General features: G+C 39.1%; 1 protein-coding gene across 5 annotated transcripts in view; it reads right to left on the bottom strand.

Moving 5' to 3' along the window:
* Window positions 1-8,071: 8,071 nt before the first annotated feature.
* The window catches only part of LOC139767130 (uncharacterized), a 273,906-nt gene continuing 267,181 nt past the window's right edge, over window positions 8,072-14,796 (bottom strand). For all 5 annotated transcript variants that reach the window (XM_071696149.1, XM_071696144.1, XM_071696145.1 and 2 more), the window contains one exon: window positions 8,072-13,224. In XM_071696149.1, the coding sequence (XP_071552250.1) occupies window positions 11,381-13,224 (1,844 nt within the window). In that variant the 3' untranslated portion in view covers window positions 8,072-11,380. The remainder of the gene's footprint in view (window positions 13,225-14,796) is intronic.

Consider the following 14,796-nt stretch of genomic DNA (forward strand, 5'->3'; position numbering starts at 1 on the left):
CAAGACATCAAAATCACCTTCATACAAAAATTTCCTAAAGATAATTTCTCTTTATTTGCTGTGAAGAGTTACATTTTACTCAGCTACTGTTCAAGAAAATACTTTCTATCTCATCACTAAATGGGCCTCCATGGTGTATCAGATACCTATCCTGACCATAAGATAAACACGGGCTACCCAAGGTTGAGCACATTGGTTCTAATCCTAGTTACAGCATTTGGTCCACACTCAACCCAGCTGTTTATCCACCACTAAGGGTTGGCTGATAAAACAGCTCAAACTATGGCAAGTACTAGATCACACACATCAATGTGAACTATTGCAATATATATATATATATATATATATATATATATATATATATATATATATATATATATATATATATATATATATATATTCCTTTTTCCATAGCCAGAGGTTGAACCATTATGTGACATTCATTTTTTCATTCATTTCAAGCTAGAAGTTTCAGTTTTCTAAATTGTTTCTTACATTTTTCATATGTATATATATGTATGTGTGTGTGTGTGTATATGTGCATATGTATGTGTATGTGTGTGTATGTGTATATGTATATATATATGTATATTATCCCTGGGGATAGGGGTGAAAGATTACTTCCCACGTATTCCTCGCGTGTCGTAGAAAGCGACTAGAGGGGACGGGAGCGGGGGGCCAGAAATCCTCCCCTCCTTGTATTAACTTTCTAAAATGGGAAACAGAAGAAGGAGTCAAGCGGGGAGTGCTCATCCTCCTCGAAGGCTCAGAGTGGGGTGCCTAAATGTGTGTGGATGTAACAGCGACAAAGTATAATAAAAAAAAATATATATATATATATATATATATATATATATATATATATATATATATATATATATATATATATGTATATATATATATATATATATATATATATATATATATATATATATATATTTTTTTTTTTTTTTGCTTTGTCGCTGTCTCCCGCGTTTGCGAGGTAGCGCAAGGAAACAGACGAAAGAAATGGCCCAACCCCCCCCCCATACACATGTATATACATACGTCCACACACGCAAATACAAATACCTACACAGCTTTCCATGGTTTACCCCAGACGCTTCACATGCCTTGATTCAATCCACTGACAGCACGTCAACCCCGGTATACCACATCGCTCCAATTCACTCTATTCCTTGCCCTCCTTTCACCCTCCTGCATGTTCAGGCCCCGATCACACAAAATCTTTTTCACTCCATCTTTCCACCTCCAATTTGGTCTCCCTCTTCTCCTCGTTCCCTCCACCTCCGACTCATATATTTTCTTGGTCAATCTTTCCTCACTCATTCTCTCCATGTGCCCGAACCATTTCAAAACACCCTCTTCTGCTCTCTCAACCATGCTCTTTTTATTTCCACACATCTCTCTTACCCTTACGTTACTTACTTGATCAAACCACCTCACACCACACATATATATATATATATATATATTAGGGAAGTAAATGCAAGAGTTTTGGAAAGAGGGGCAAGTATGAAGTCTGTTGGGGATGAGAGAGCTTGGGAAGTGAGTCAGTTGTTGTTCGCTGATGATACAGCGCTGGTGGCTGATTCATGTGAGAAACTGCAGAAGCTGGTGACTGAGTTTGGTAAAGTGTGTGGAAGAAGAAAGTTAAGAGTAAATGTGAATAAGAGCAAGGTTATTAGGTACAGTAGGGTTGAGGGTCAAGTCAATTGGGAGGTGAGTTTGAATGGAGAAAAACTGGAGGAAGTGAAGTGTTTTAGATATCTGGGAGTGGATCTGGCAGCGGATGGAACCATGGAAGCGGAAGTGGATCATAGGGTGGGGGAGGGGGCGAAAATTCTGGGGGCCTTGAAGAATGTGTGGAAGTCGAGAACATTATCTCGGAAAGCAAAAATGGGTATGTTTGAAGGAATAGTGGTTCCAACAATTTTGTATGGTTGTGAGGCGTGGGCTATGGATAGAGTTGTGCGCAGGAGGATGGATGTGCTGGAAATGAGATGTTTGAGGACAATGTGTGGTGTGAGGTGGTCTGATCGAGTGAGTAACGTAAGGGTAAGAGAGATGTGTGGAAATAAAAAGAGCGTGGTTGAGAGAGCAGAAGAGGGTGTTTTGAAGTGGTTTGGGCACATGGAGAGAATGAGTGAGGAAAGATTGACCAAGAGGATATATGTGTCGGAGGTGGAGGGAACGAGGAGAAGAGGGAGACCAAATTGGAGGTGGAAAGATGGAGTGAAAAAGATTCTGTGTGATCGGGGCCTGAACATGCAGGAGGGTGAAACGAGGGCAAGGAATAGAGTGAATTGGAGCGATGTGGTATACCGGGGTTGACGTGCTGTCAGTGGATTGAATCAAGGCATGTGAAGCGTCTGGGGTAAACCATGGAAAGCTGTGTAGGTATGTATATTTGCGTGTGTGGATGTATGTATATACATGTGTATGGGGGGGGTTGGGCCATTTCTTTCATCTGTTTCCTTGCCCTACCTCGCAAACGCGGGAGACAGCGACAAAGTATAATAAAAAAAAATAAATAAAATAATATATATATATATATATATATATGTATTGCAGTGGAATTTATTAAAAAAAGGGGGTGACTGTATTGTTGACTGGTTGGTAAGGTTATTTAATGTATGTATGACTCATGGTGAGGTGCCTGAGGATTGGCGGAATGCGTGCATAGTGCCATTGTACAAAGGCAAAGGGGATAAGAGTGAGTGCTCAAATTACAGAGGTATAAGTTTGTTGAGTATTCCTGGTAAATTATATGGGAGGGTATTGATTGAGAGGGTGAAGGCATGTACAGAGCATCAGATTGGGGAAGAGCAGTGCGGTTTCAGAAGTGGTAGAGGATGTGTGGATCAGGTGTTTGCTTTGAAGAATGTATGTGAGAAATACTTAGAAAAGCAAATGGATTTGTATGTAGCATTTATGGATCTGGAGAAGGCATATGATAGAGTTGATAGAGATGCTCTGTGGAAGGTATTAAGAATATATGGTGTGGGAGGCAAGTTGTTAGAAGCAGTGAAAAGTTTTTATCGAGGATGTAAGGCATGTGTACGTGTAGGAAGAGAGGAAAGTGATTGGTTCTCAGTGAATGTAGGTTTGCGGCAGGGGTGTGTGATGTCTCCATGGTTGTTTAATTTGTTTATGGATGGGGTTGTTAGGGAGGTAAATGCAAGAGTCCTGGAAAGAGGGGCAAGTATGAAGTCTGTTGGGGATGAGAGAGCTTGGGAAGTGAGTCAGTTGTTGTTCGCTGATGATACAGCGCTGGTGGCTGATTCATGTGAGAAACTGCAGAAGCTGGTGACTGAGTTTGGTAAAGTGTGTGGAAGAAGAAAGTTAAGAGTAAATGTGAATAAGAGCAAGGTTATTAGGTACAGTAGGGGTGAGGGTCAAGTCAATTGGGAGGTGAGTTTGAATGGAGAAAAACTGGAGGAAGTGAAGTGTTTTAGATATCTGGGAGTGGATCTGTCAGCGGATGGAACCATGGAAGCGGAAGTGGATCATAGGGTGGGGGAGGGGGCGAAAATTTTGGGAGCCTTGAAAAATGTGTGGAAGTCGAGAACATTATTTCGGAAAGCAAAAATGGGTATGTTTGAAGGAATAGTGGTACCAACAATGTTGTATGGTTGCGAGGCGTGGGCTATGGATAGAGATGTGCGCAGGAGGATGGATGTGCTGGAAATGAGATGTTTGAGGAAAATGTGTGGTGTGAGGTGGTTTGATCGAGTAAGTAACGTAAGGGTAAGAGAGATGTGTGGAAATAAAAAGAGCGTGGTTGAGAGAGCAGAAGAGGGTGTTTTGAAATGGTTTGGGCACATGGAGAGAATGAGTGAGGAAAGATTGACCAAGAGGATATATGTGTCGGAGGTGGAGGGAACGAGGAGAAGAGGGAGACCAAATTGGAGGTGGAAAGATGGAGTGAAAAAGATTTTGTGTGATCGGGGCCTGAACATGCAGGAGGGTGAAAGGAGGGCAAGGAATAGAGTGAATTGGAGCGATGTGGTATACAGGGGTTGACGTGCTGTCAGTGGATTGAATCAAGGCATGTGAAGCGTCTGGGGTAAACCATGGAAAGCTGTGTAGGTATGTATATTTGCGTGTGTGGACGTGTGTATGTACATGTGTATGGGGGGGGGGGTTGGGCCATTTCTTTCGTCTGTTTCCTTGCGCTACCTCGCAAACGCGGGAGACAGCGACAAAGTATAAAAAAAAAAAAAAAAAAAAAAAAAAAAAAATATATATATATATATATATATATATATATATATATATATATATATATATATTATCCCTGGGGACAGGGGAGAAAGAATACTTCCCACGTGTTCCCTGCGTGTCGTAGAAGGCGACTAAAAGGGGAGGGAGCGGGGGGGCTGGAAATCCTCCCCTCTCGTTTTTTTTTAATTTTCTAAAAGAAGGAACAAAGGGGGCCAGGTGAGGATATTCCAAAAAAGGCCCAGTCCTCTGTTCTTAACGCTACCTCGCTAACGCGGGAAATGGCGAATAGTTTTTAAATATATAAATATATATATATATATATATATATATATATATATATATATATATATATATATATATATATATATATGTATATATATATATATATCTTTCTTTTTCTTTCAAACTATTCGCCATTTCCTGCATTAGCGAGGTAGCGTTAAGAACAGAGGACTGGGCCTTTGAGGGAATACCCTCACCTGGCCCCCTTCTCTGTTCCTTCTTTTGGAAAATTAAAATAAAAAAATGAGAGGGGAGGATTTCCAGCCCCCCGCTCCCTTCCCTTTTAGTCGCCTTCTATGACACGCAGGGAATACGTGGGAAGTATTCTTTCTCCCCTATCCCCAGGGATATATATATATATATATATATATATATATATATATATATATATATATATATATATATATATATATATATATATATATCCTTTTTATGCATATTTGCCAATTCCAGCACCAGCAAGGTAGTGTCAAGAACAGAGAAATGAGCCATAGAGGGGAAGATCCTCACTTGGCTCCCTTCTCTGTTCCTCCTTTTGGAAAAGTAGAAACTGGAGGGAAGGATTTCTAGCCCTGTGCTCTGGTGGCTGATTCAAGTGAGAAACTGCAGAAGTTGGTCACTGACTTTGGAAAAGTGCGTGAAAGGAGAAAGTTGAGAGTAAATGCGAATAAGAGCAAGGTTATTAGGTTCACTAGGGTTGAGGGACAAGTTAATTGGGATGTAGGTTTGAATGGGGAAAAATTGGAAGAAGTGAAGTGTTTCAGATATCTGGGAGTGGAATTAGCATCAAACGGAACTTTGGAAACAGAAGTGAGTCACAGGCCCCAATTGCTCAAAAGCTTTTTCACTCCATCCTTCCACCTCCAATTTGGTCTCCCGCTTCTCCTTGTTCCCTCCACCCCTGAAATATATATCTTCTTTATCAACCTTTCCTTACTCATTCTCTCCATTTGTCCAAACCATTTCAACACACCCTCTTCTGCTCTCTCAACCACACTCTTTTTATTTCCACACACCTCTCTAACTCTTTCATTACTTACTTAATTAAACCACCTCACACCACACACTCCTCAAACATTTCATTTCCAACACATTCACCCTCCTCTGCATAACCCTATCAATAGCCAATGCCTTGCAAGTATATAACACTTCAAACATACCCATTTTTGCTCCGAGATAACATTCTCTCCTTCCACATATTATTCATTGCTCCCAGAACCTTCGCCCCTCCCCCACCCTGTGACTCACTTCTGCTTCCATGGTTCCATCCTCTGCTAATTCCCCTCCCAGATATCTAAAACACTTCACTTCCTCAAATTTTTCTCCATTCAAACTTACATCTCAATTAACTCGCTCTTATTCACATTCACTCTAAACTTTCTTCTTTTACACACTTTCCCAAACTTAGTCACCAACCTCTGCAGTTTCTTACCCAAATCAGCTACCAGAGCTGTATCATCAGCAAACAACAACTGACTCACTTCCAAGGCTCTCTCATCCCTAACAGACTGCATACTCGCCCCCCTCTCCAAGGCTCTTGCATTTACACACATCTTTGACAAAGTTGCCTCGATTAAGGTTTCAGTTGCCTGTGCTGTCTCACCTAACATGGAAAAAAATTAAAATATTTATATCAAGCTTTCTGTTCCTTCAGTACTTAACAGCACTTTTTTTTTTACTGAACTATCTTCAGGCTGCAGTGTTTACAAAATTCTTATCAATGCTATCTTATTTCAAATTAACATACAAATACTCAGGACACTCTTCATTTTAACATTCTAATGATGTCTTAGTTGGTATTGTTACAGCTTACAATGCATACTCCAAACCCTTGACTGTGCATTTTCAACTGACTTGCTACCTAAGTCCAATAGACTGATATTTATCTATTTTACTTATTTGAGTGGTTTGCAAGGGTATCAGGACTGGGAAGTATCACAGGTTTTGGAAGAAACACTTATATCCTCCCAAACCAAACCAAACCAAACTAAATGATCTAAGTTTAAAAATGAACTCAAGTTTTTTGGAGAAAATCATTTACCATATATATTCATTTATTTGTCTACCTCATGTTTAGGTTGATCCTTGATCTTTGGCCAAGAAATCATTAATTTATGATATGCCTCATGTATGGGTTGACCCGCATTTTTGAGGATAATAGAACAGCAAGTAAGGATAAAGCACTAACAGAACTGACTGAAAATGCTTTTCTATAACAACTAATTAAAAAACCAACTAGAGGTACAAACATTCTTGATCTTGTCCTCACCAGTGATGCAAACATAATTAACTCTTGCGAAGTAGGTGAAACTTTGTCAAACAGCAATCACAGTAGATTTGAGATAGATTTACATTTTGAAATAAATGACAACAAACTCTTGATTCCAGATTACAGGTGAGCAAATTTTGAAAACATTAAACACAAAATTTGCACTTGGGATTGAAAATAAACATATTACACTAATGAATGCAAGAGTGAATGCAAGAGTTTTGGAAATGGGCAAGTATGCAGTCTGTTGTGGATGAGAGAGCTTGGGAAGTGAGTCAGTTGTTGTTCGCTGATGATACAGCGCTGGTGGCTGATTCATGTGAGAAACTGCAGAAGCTGGTGACTTAGTTTGGTAAAGAGTGTGAAAGAAGCAAGTTGAGAGTAAATGTGAATAAGAGCAAGGTTATTAGGTACAGTAGGGTTGAGGGTCAAGTCAATTGGGAGGTAAGTTTGAATGGAGAAAAACTGGAGGAAGTAAAGTGTTTTAGATATCTGGGAGTGGATCTGGCAGTGGATGAAACCAGGGAAGCGGAAGTGAATCATGGGGTGGGGGAGGAGGCGAAAATTCTGGGAGCGTTGAAGAATGATTATCTCGGAAAGCAAAAATGGGTATGTTTGAAGGAATAGTGGTTCCAACAATGTTGTATGGTTGCGAGGCGTGGGGTATGGATAGAGTTGAGCGCAGGAGGGTGGATGTGCTGGAAATGAGATGTTTGAGGACAATATGTGGTGTGAGGTGGTTTGATCGAGTAAGTAATGTAAGGGTAAGAGAGATGTGTGGAAATAAAAAGAGTGTGGTTGAGAGAGCAGAAGAGGGTGTTTTGAAATGGTTTGGTCACATGGAGAGAATGAGTGAGGAAAGATTGACCAAGAGGATATATGTGTCAGAGGTGGAGGGAACGAGGAGAAGTGGGAGACCAAATTGGAGGTGGAAAGATGGAGTGAAAAAGATTTTGAGTGATCGGGGCCTGAACATGCAGGAGGGTGAAAGGCGTGCAAGGAATAGAGTGAATTGTAATGATGTGGTATACCGGGGTGGACGTGCTGTCAATGGATTGAACCAGGGCATGTAAAGCGTCTGGGGTAAACCATGGAAAGTTGTGTGGGGCCTGGATGTGGAAAGGGAGCTGTGGTTTCGGTGCATTATTACTTGACAGCTAGAGACTGAGTGTGAACGAATGGGGCCTTTGTTGTCTTTTCCTAGCGCTACCTTGCACACATGAAGGGGGAGGGGGTTGTTATTCCACGTGTGGCGAGGTGGCGATGGGAATAAATAAAGGCAGACAGTGTGAATTATGTTTTTTTTTTTTTTTTTTGCTTTGTCGCTGTCTCCCGCGTTTGCGAGGTAGCGCAAGGAAACAGACGAAAGAAATGGCCCAACCCACCCCCATACACATGTATATACCTACGTCCACACACGCAAATATACATACCTACACAGCTTTCCATGGTTTACCCCAGACGCTTCACATGCCCCGATTCAATCCACTGACAGCACGTCAACCCCGGTATACCACATCGCTCCAATTCACTCTATTCCTTGCCCTCCTTTCACCCTCCTGCATGTTCAGGCCCCGATCACACAAAATCTTTTTCACTCCATCTTTCCACCTCCAATTATGTGAATTATGTACATGTGTATATATGTATATGTCTGTGTGTGTATATATATGTATACATTGAGATGTATAGGTATGTATATTTGCGTGTGAGGATGTGTATGTATATACATGTGTATGTGGGTGGGTTGGGCCATTCTTTCATCAGTTTCCTTGTGCTGCCTTGCTAATGTGGGTGACAGCAACAAAGCAAAATAAATAAATATAAATATCACAGTTGGGACGAAAAAATTCTGTCTAATGTAATATATTTAGATTTCCAAAAGGGTTTCAATTACATACTTCAAAAGAGATGTTTACATACACTCAAAACAAATGGAATCAGTGAAGAACTCTGTACATGGATCAGAGACTGGCTTACTTGAAGAAAGAAGTGTGTAGTATTAAATGGGAAAGCCTCGGACTGGCTAGACATAATGAGTGGTGTGCCACAGAGGATGGTCCTAAGTCCAAATTTTTTCATAATATACATTAATGACCTAGAATTTGGTCTCATTTAGATCTATGATCTCCAAATTTGCTGATGATACTAAACTAGGAGGTAAAGCAGCAAACAGGTGTGACTTCAAAATGATTTAAAGAGTTCTTAACTTACTAGCAGAGAGGTCAGACAGATGGCGAATGAAGTCTAATGTAGGCAAATGTAGAGTTATGCACTTTGGAGCCAAGAATATATGTTATGACTACAAACTATTCAGAAGCTCTTTAACTAAAGTAAGCGTAGAAAAGGAACTTGCAGTTGTCATTAGCAACAACCTGAATTGCACTAAACAGTATCAAGCAGCTAGTAAAAAAGATAACCAAATGTTAAGTTTCATAGCCAGGGACATAGATAGATTACAAGACACTAGAAACAATTTTCACATTTTATAATTCTCTAGTAAACTCATGTAAGAAACACTCTATGTCCTATAAACTACGAGTTGCTGAGCCTGAAACATTGAGCGCCAAAGGCAAATTGTTTATCTTTTATCATTACAGCAATTTACAGTGAAATGAGGGTAGTTTCTGAATAATATTGTATATCTCCATTCAAGTATTTATTCGTCAACTAGGATACAATATCATTGTAATACAATTACATTTAACTGAAAATAATTCACAAGTGATTTTGGTAATTTTTGAACAATGAAAGAAGGCGAGCTATTTGTTTTCATCATGATTTTATCCCACTTTCTACTGTAATACATAAGTCATTCCAGCAAAAATATTATAGTTCTGCGAATGTATTATATTAAGCACAGTATGAATGGAATATCATTGTAATATAACTGTATTCTAACTAAAAACTATCAAAAAATGGGTAAATCTCTTGAATATAGGAAGGTTAGGTAAAGTCTTGTTTTTGTCACGTATTCTATCCTATTTTACACCGAAATTACTCTTTATTTCCAAGAATATATTCATTCAGGCACAGTTAAGTTAAAATATACTTGTGATGTAACATTTTTTAACTGAAAAACACAACATCTACCTGATATGGCAGAGCCCTGATCACAGAGGCTTTGCCTTTGCATTGGCCCTTTCAAAGCAGCCTTTAATATCACCATACGATGAAAATGCATTTATAATCTTATTGTTTTGCTTCTCATTTGCCAGAAATATGGCAACTTTATATACAATACAATGCTATGGTACTTTTAATTTATGAGTATTCATTTTCAAAAATACATAAGGCACAAAAACAAATATCAGTAAGGGGGTTTTGCGTGACTCTCCTGCCAAAAGAGACCAAACATGCTTGACCCATATTCTCTTTAGCATAGATTCTAGAAGAAACAAGAACACAAAAAAAGTTCAAGCTCCAAGTAATTGAATATGCAGAAAAGACTGACAACTGTGCAGCAGCAAGGGAATTTAAGGTATCTGAAGATGATTTTAGAGACTGAAGAAAGCTCTCTGCACACTTAAGCATATGCTAAAACACAAATGTAGCCACAGTTGGAAGTTTAAGTGGCAAAGTGTGTCAGTGAAAACTGACAGAATGGAAATGATGTTTCCTGAAGATCAATTTGAATTTTCGCCTTGAAACTAGCAAGGAAATTAGGCATCACAGATTATAAGGTGAGCCATGGGTGGTGCTCAAGAAATGATTTTTGTACTGAGACGAAGAATGAAAACAACACAGCATCTTCCACTAGAACTTGATGACAAGGTTACTGAATTTCATAGGTCAAGTGTGAAATATTGAAAAGGATTTTACTACCGGTATTACATGCAGATTTTTTTTCATACTATTTGCCATCTCCTGCGTTAGCGAGGTAGCGTTAAGAACAGAGGACTGAGCCTTTGAGGGAAATCCTCACTTTGCCATTTCTCTGTTCCTTCTTTTGGAAAATTAAATATGAGAGGGGAGGATTTCCAGCCCCTGCTCCCTCCCCTTTTAGTGGCCTTCTACGACACTCAGGAATACGTGGGAAGTATTCTTTCTCCCATATAATACCATATATGATATGATAAGTTCACCTGAGCTAACAGTTTCAACACAGACTACTAAAAGCACGTTGTAAGGTAAGTCAGCCTACTGTAAGTTGATGAGTTGCATCTGCTAAAGGCACTTCACAGATTTTCATAACTAACTGGTACATATTTCATGCTTTCATTGTTTATTGGCAGTAATTAGTAAATATTTTTCATGTCTAAAGCAAAACATTGCTCATTGCCCTTCCCATCATGCATGGATTTCAACCTAACGAAACTATTACCCATGAATAGGTTGATCCCTAAATTTTTGACTAAAATTTTGGTCTTAAAAATTCAAACTATAGATGAGTATTTATGGTATCATTTATCACACTACATGGCAAAAAATTTTATGACCCAGTCTGGTGTTTTTCTCTCCAGTAACTCACACAGAACTCTAACCCTTGTAAGGTTTCAAAGTGTCTGCTTTCTGGAGGATCTAGCACTCACAGTGTACTGGGATTGGGAGGATACACTGTATTTACAATACTTTAAGGCATTATTTCAAACAGGATACCAATTAACCATCAAACAATGCCCTTAACTTAGAAAAACCTTCATTTGGTGAATTATCCCTCAAATCAGAAGCAGCTTTATTTTCCTGCTGAAGTGCATTGTCTGTTTTGTTATCATTTTCTTTGAGTACAGTATCCATGGCAGTGCTTATATTCTCAGAATCTTTCTCTTCTGAGTTCTTCTCTTGTGCTGACAACGAGTTTGTATCAACCAATTTTTCATTTTCAGGGACTAAAGCTTTAATCTCAGGTTTATCCTCATCACTGTGTAATATCTTGCTTTCTCCTCGTTCTCTAATTGTATCAAGAACTTCCAACATAGATTCCTTGATAAACACTTTTTTATATTCTCTAGTCTGGCTTGTTAAGGCAGAACTTGTTAAATCATTCACAAAGCTATCCGAATTTGTTCCTAATGAAGCACTGTCTAAAGAATCATCACTTGCAACAGTGAACATCAGGTGCTTTCTGTTTTCCTCTTCTGTAACATCTTTTGTATCTAATTCTGACTGAAACCCTAACTTGGATATCAGTTCATTCATTAGTGTCTCTTGCTGTGTTTCTGGCATCTCCTTGGTAGCCAAAGGACTCACACGAGGTGAAATCTGGCTACTACTGTCATTATCTGAGTCAGCTCTACGCTCATTTACAGGGATGATGACAAATTTGTTGCCTAAACGACGAGCTAAGGGACTATCTGGGGATGATGGTGGTATGTCGTCAAAACTGGACATTCGCTTTAAAATCTTAAATGGGTGTCTTTTGGATACAGGAGTATTGGGGACACTACTGTAAGAGTATCCAGCAAAGTTGGGTGGTGGTGGTGGTGGTGGAGGAGGCAAGACTGGTGCAGACTGGGAACTCCTCAGAAGTGGCTGGTCTTTAGCATCATTTTCCACTGGATTATCATTGTCGCACTCAATTATCAGAGCTTCTGATTTCTTCTTGATTTTTATATCTGCCGTGGTATATAACGGTTCTCCTCCCTTGATATGTTCATGAGATAATTCAGAATGCCCGGTTTCTTGCAGAAACTCTGTTGCCAAAACTTGTTTTTTATCCTCAGCATCACTCTTTAAGTCATTTTCAGATCCCACTTTAACTTCCTCAGTAAATTTCCTCATTTCTGTAGTCTCACTTGTCACATCTTGAAGTGTTGCATTTTTAGATTCATTTGGTTCATTTTCCTCACAACAATCCAAAACTTCATTCTTTTTTCCAACTACATGTTGTACAGACTCTAATGACAAAGTTGCAACTCCAGAATTTCCAGTATATGAAAGATCTTTATTTTCTGATGAGCTCTGTTTCTCATAATCAGCACACGCAGAAGATACTTCAGCTTGGAGAGGTGGCAAATCTTTTTTGTCTTCACTATGGTCTACTAAGTTATTTTGATTATCTTCAGGGTGCAGACTACTAGTCTCATTATCATCATCAAGATATGACCCATCAGTTTCACTTTCTAATCGTTCCTTTTTTCCTTCTGATGAATTACTAATCAGCTGGTTCAGTGAAGCAAAAGTATTCTGAATATGACCATTGGAATTCTCGCTGTTATCAACAATAGTTTTTACAGGTTGCTTAGTTTCTGCCTTTGCAGTAACAAGAGGAGATGGTGGTATCTGTGTCTTCTGCTTAATTTTCTGACTTACTGTAGGGGTGTTAGGTTCAGAATTTGTGGGTGTAGCTGGATGAATCTCAATAGTTGGAATTACAAGTGCAGTTTTAACTGCAATCTGTCCTCTACCTCCAACATATCCAGGATTGTTTAGACCATGTACTGACCTACCTGATCTCTGTTCTTCTGTACTGTGCTTCAGTCCATAGCCAAAATAGATAAGCAAACCTTCATGCAAAAGAAAGTGCAAAAAGCAGTTAGTGACATTCGGTAATTAGTTTAAAGCATAAACAGATGTTAAGAAACTACCACTATACTACCAGGGGTCAATATAAGAAAATAATATACAATAAGCCATGCAAAACTTTCATGCATATCAGAGGTAAAATATCATAAACCATACTAAGGAGAACTAAAAAAAGAATTTTGCAAATTCAGATACTACCTTTTAGCTTAGAAAAAAATTGCATTTCCAGCAGGCAAGTGGAAAGGATAAAAGCAGTAAACACACTAAATATTCTGAAGGAGCAGCAGACACATTTGAAAGAGAAAATTCATAATAAATCTGGATGTTCAACTGATTTTTTCAATCTAAAAAGGCCTTTTTCTAAAACAAAATTTTCTTTGAACTTTTTTATCAAATAAAGAATATGTCCTCCCATTCTAAACTTTCAATAATTCTCTTATGAAGATAATGTCTTGTATGTTCAGGCACCAGTCACTCAAAATCTCTTTCACTCCATCATTCCACCTCCAACTTGGCCTCCTGCCTCTCCATCTCTGATCCATATATACTCTTTGTCAAACTTTTCTCACTCATTCTCTCCAACCACACTCTTTTTATTACCACACATAAATCTCTCTTACCCTTTCATTACATACTCGATCAAACCACCTCACACCACATATTGTCTTCAAACATTTCATTTCCAAAACATCTACCCTACTCTGTACAACCCAGCTATAGCCCATGCCTCATAACCATATAATATTGTTGGAACTACTATTCCTTCAAACATACCCATTTTTGCTCTCTGAGTTAACATTCTCTCTTTCCACACATTCTCATTGCTCCCAAAACCTTCACTCCCTCCCCCACCCTGTGACTCACTTCCGCTTCCACGGTTCCAACCGCTGCCAAGTCCACTCCCAGATATCTCCAACCTTTCTCCATTAAAACTTACATCCCAATTAACTTGCCCTCAACCCTGCAGAACTTAATAACCTTGCTCTTATTCACATTTACTCTTAACTTTCTCCTTTAACACACTTTTCCGAACTTAGTCACCAACTTCTGCAGTTTCTCACTTAAATCAACCACCAGTGCTGTATCATCAGCGAACAGTAACTGATTCACATTCCAGGCCCTCATCCTCAACAGACTGCATACTTGCCCTTCTCTCCAAAATCTTGCATTTACCTCCCTAACCGTTATCTATAAACAAATCAAACAAACATGGAGACATCACACACCCCTGCTGCAGACTGACCTTCACTGGGAACCAGTCACTCTCCTCTTTTCCTACTAGTACACATACCTTACATCATTGATAAAAACTTTTCACTGCTTCTAACAGCTTACCTCCACAACATATAATCTTAAGGCCTTCCACAAAGCATCGCTATTAACCCTATTATGTGCCTTCTCCAGATCCATAAATGCTACATACAAATCCATCTGTTTTTCTAAGTACTTCTCACACACATTCTTCAAAGTAAACACCTGATCCACACATCAACTACAACTTCTGAAACCATACTGCTCCTACCCAATCTGACACTCTGTACATACCTTCACCC

The sequence above is a fragment of the Panulirus ornatus genome, chromosome 59 (genome assembly GCF_036320965.1).
Source record: "Panulirus ornatus isolate Po-2019 chromosome 59, ASM3632096v1, whole genome shotgun sequence".
NCBI classification, from domain to species: Eukaryota; Metazoa; Arthropoda; class Malacostraca; order Decapoda; family Palinuridae; genus Panulirus; species Panulirus ornatus.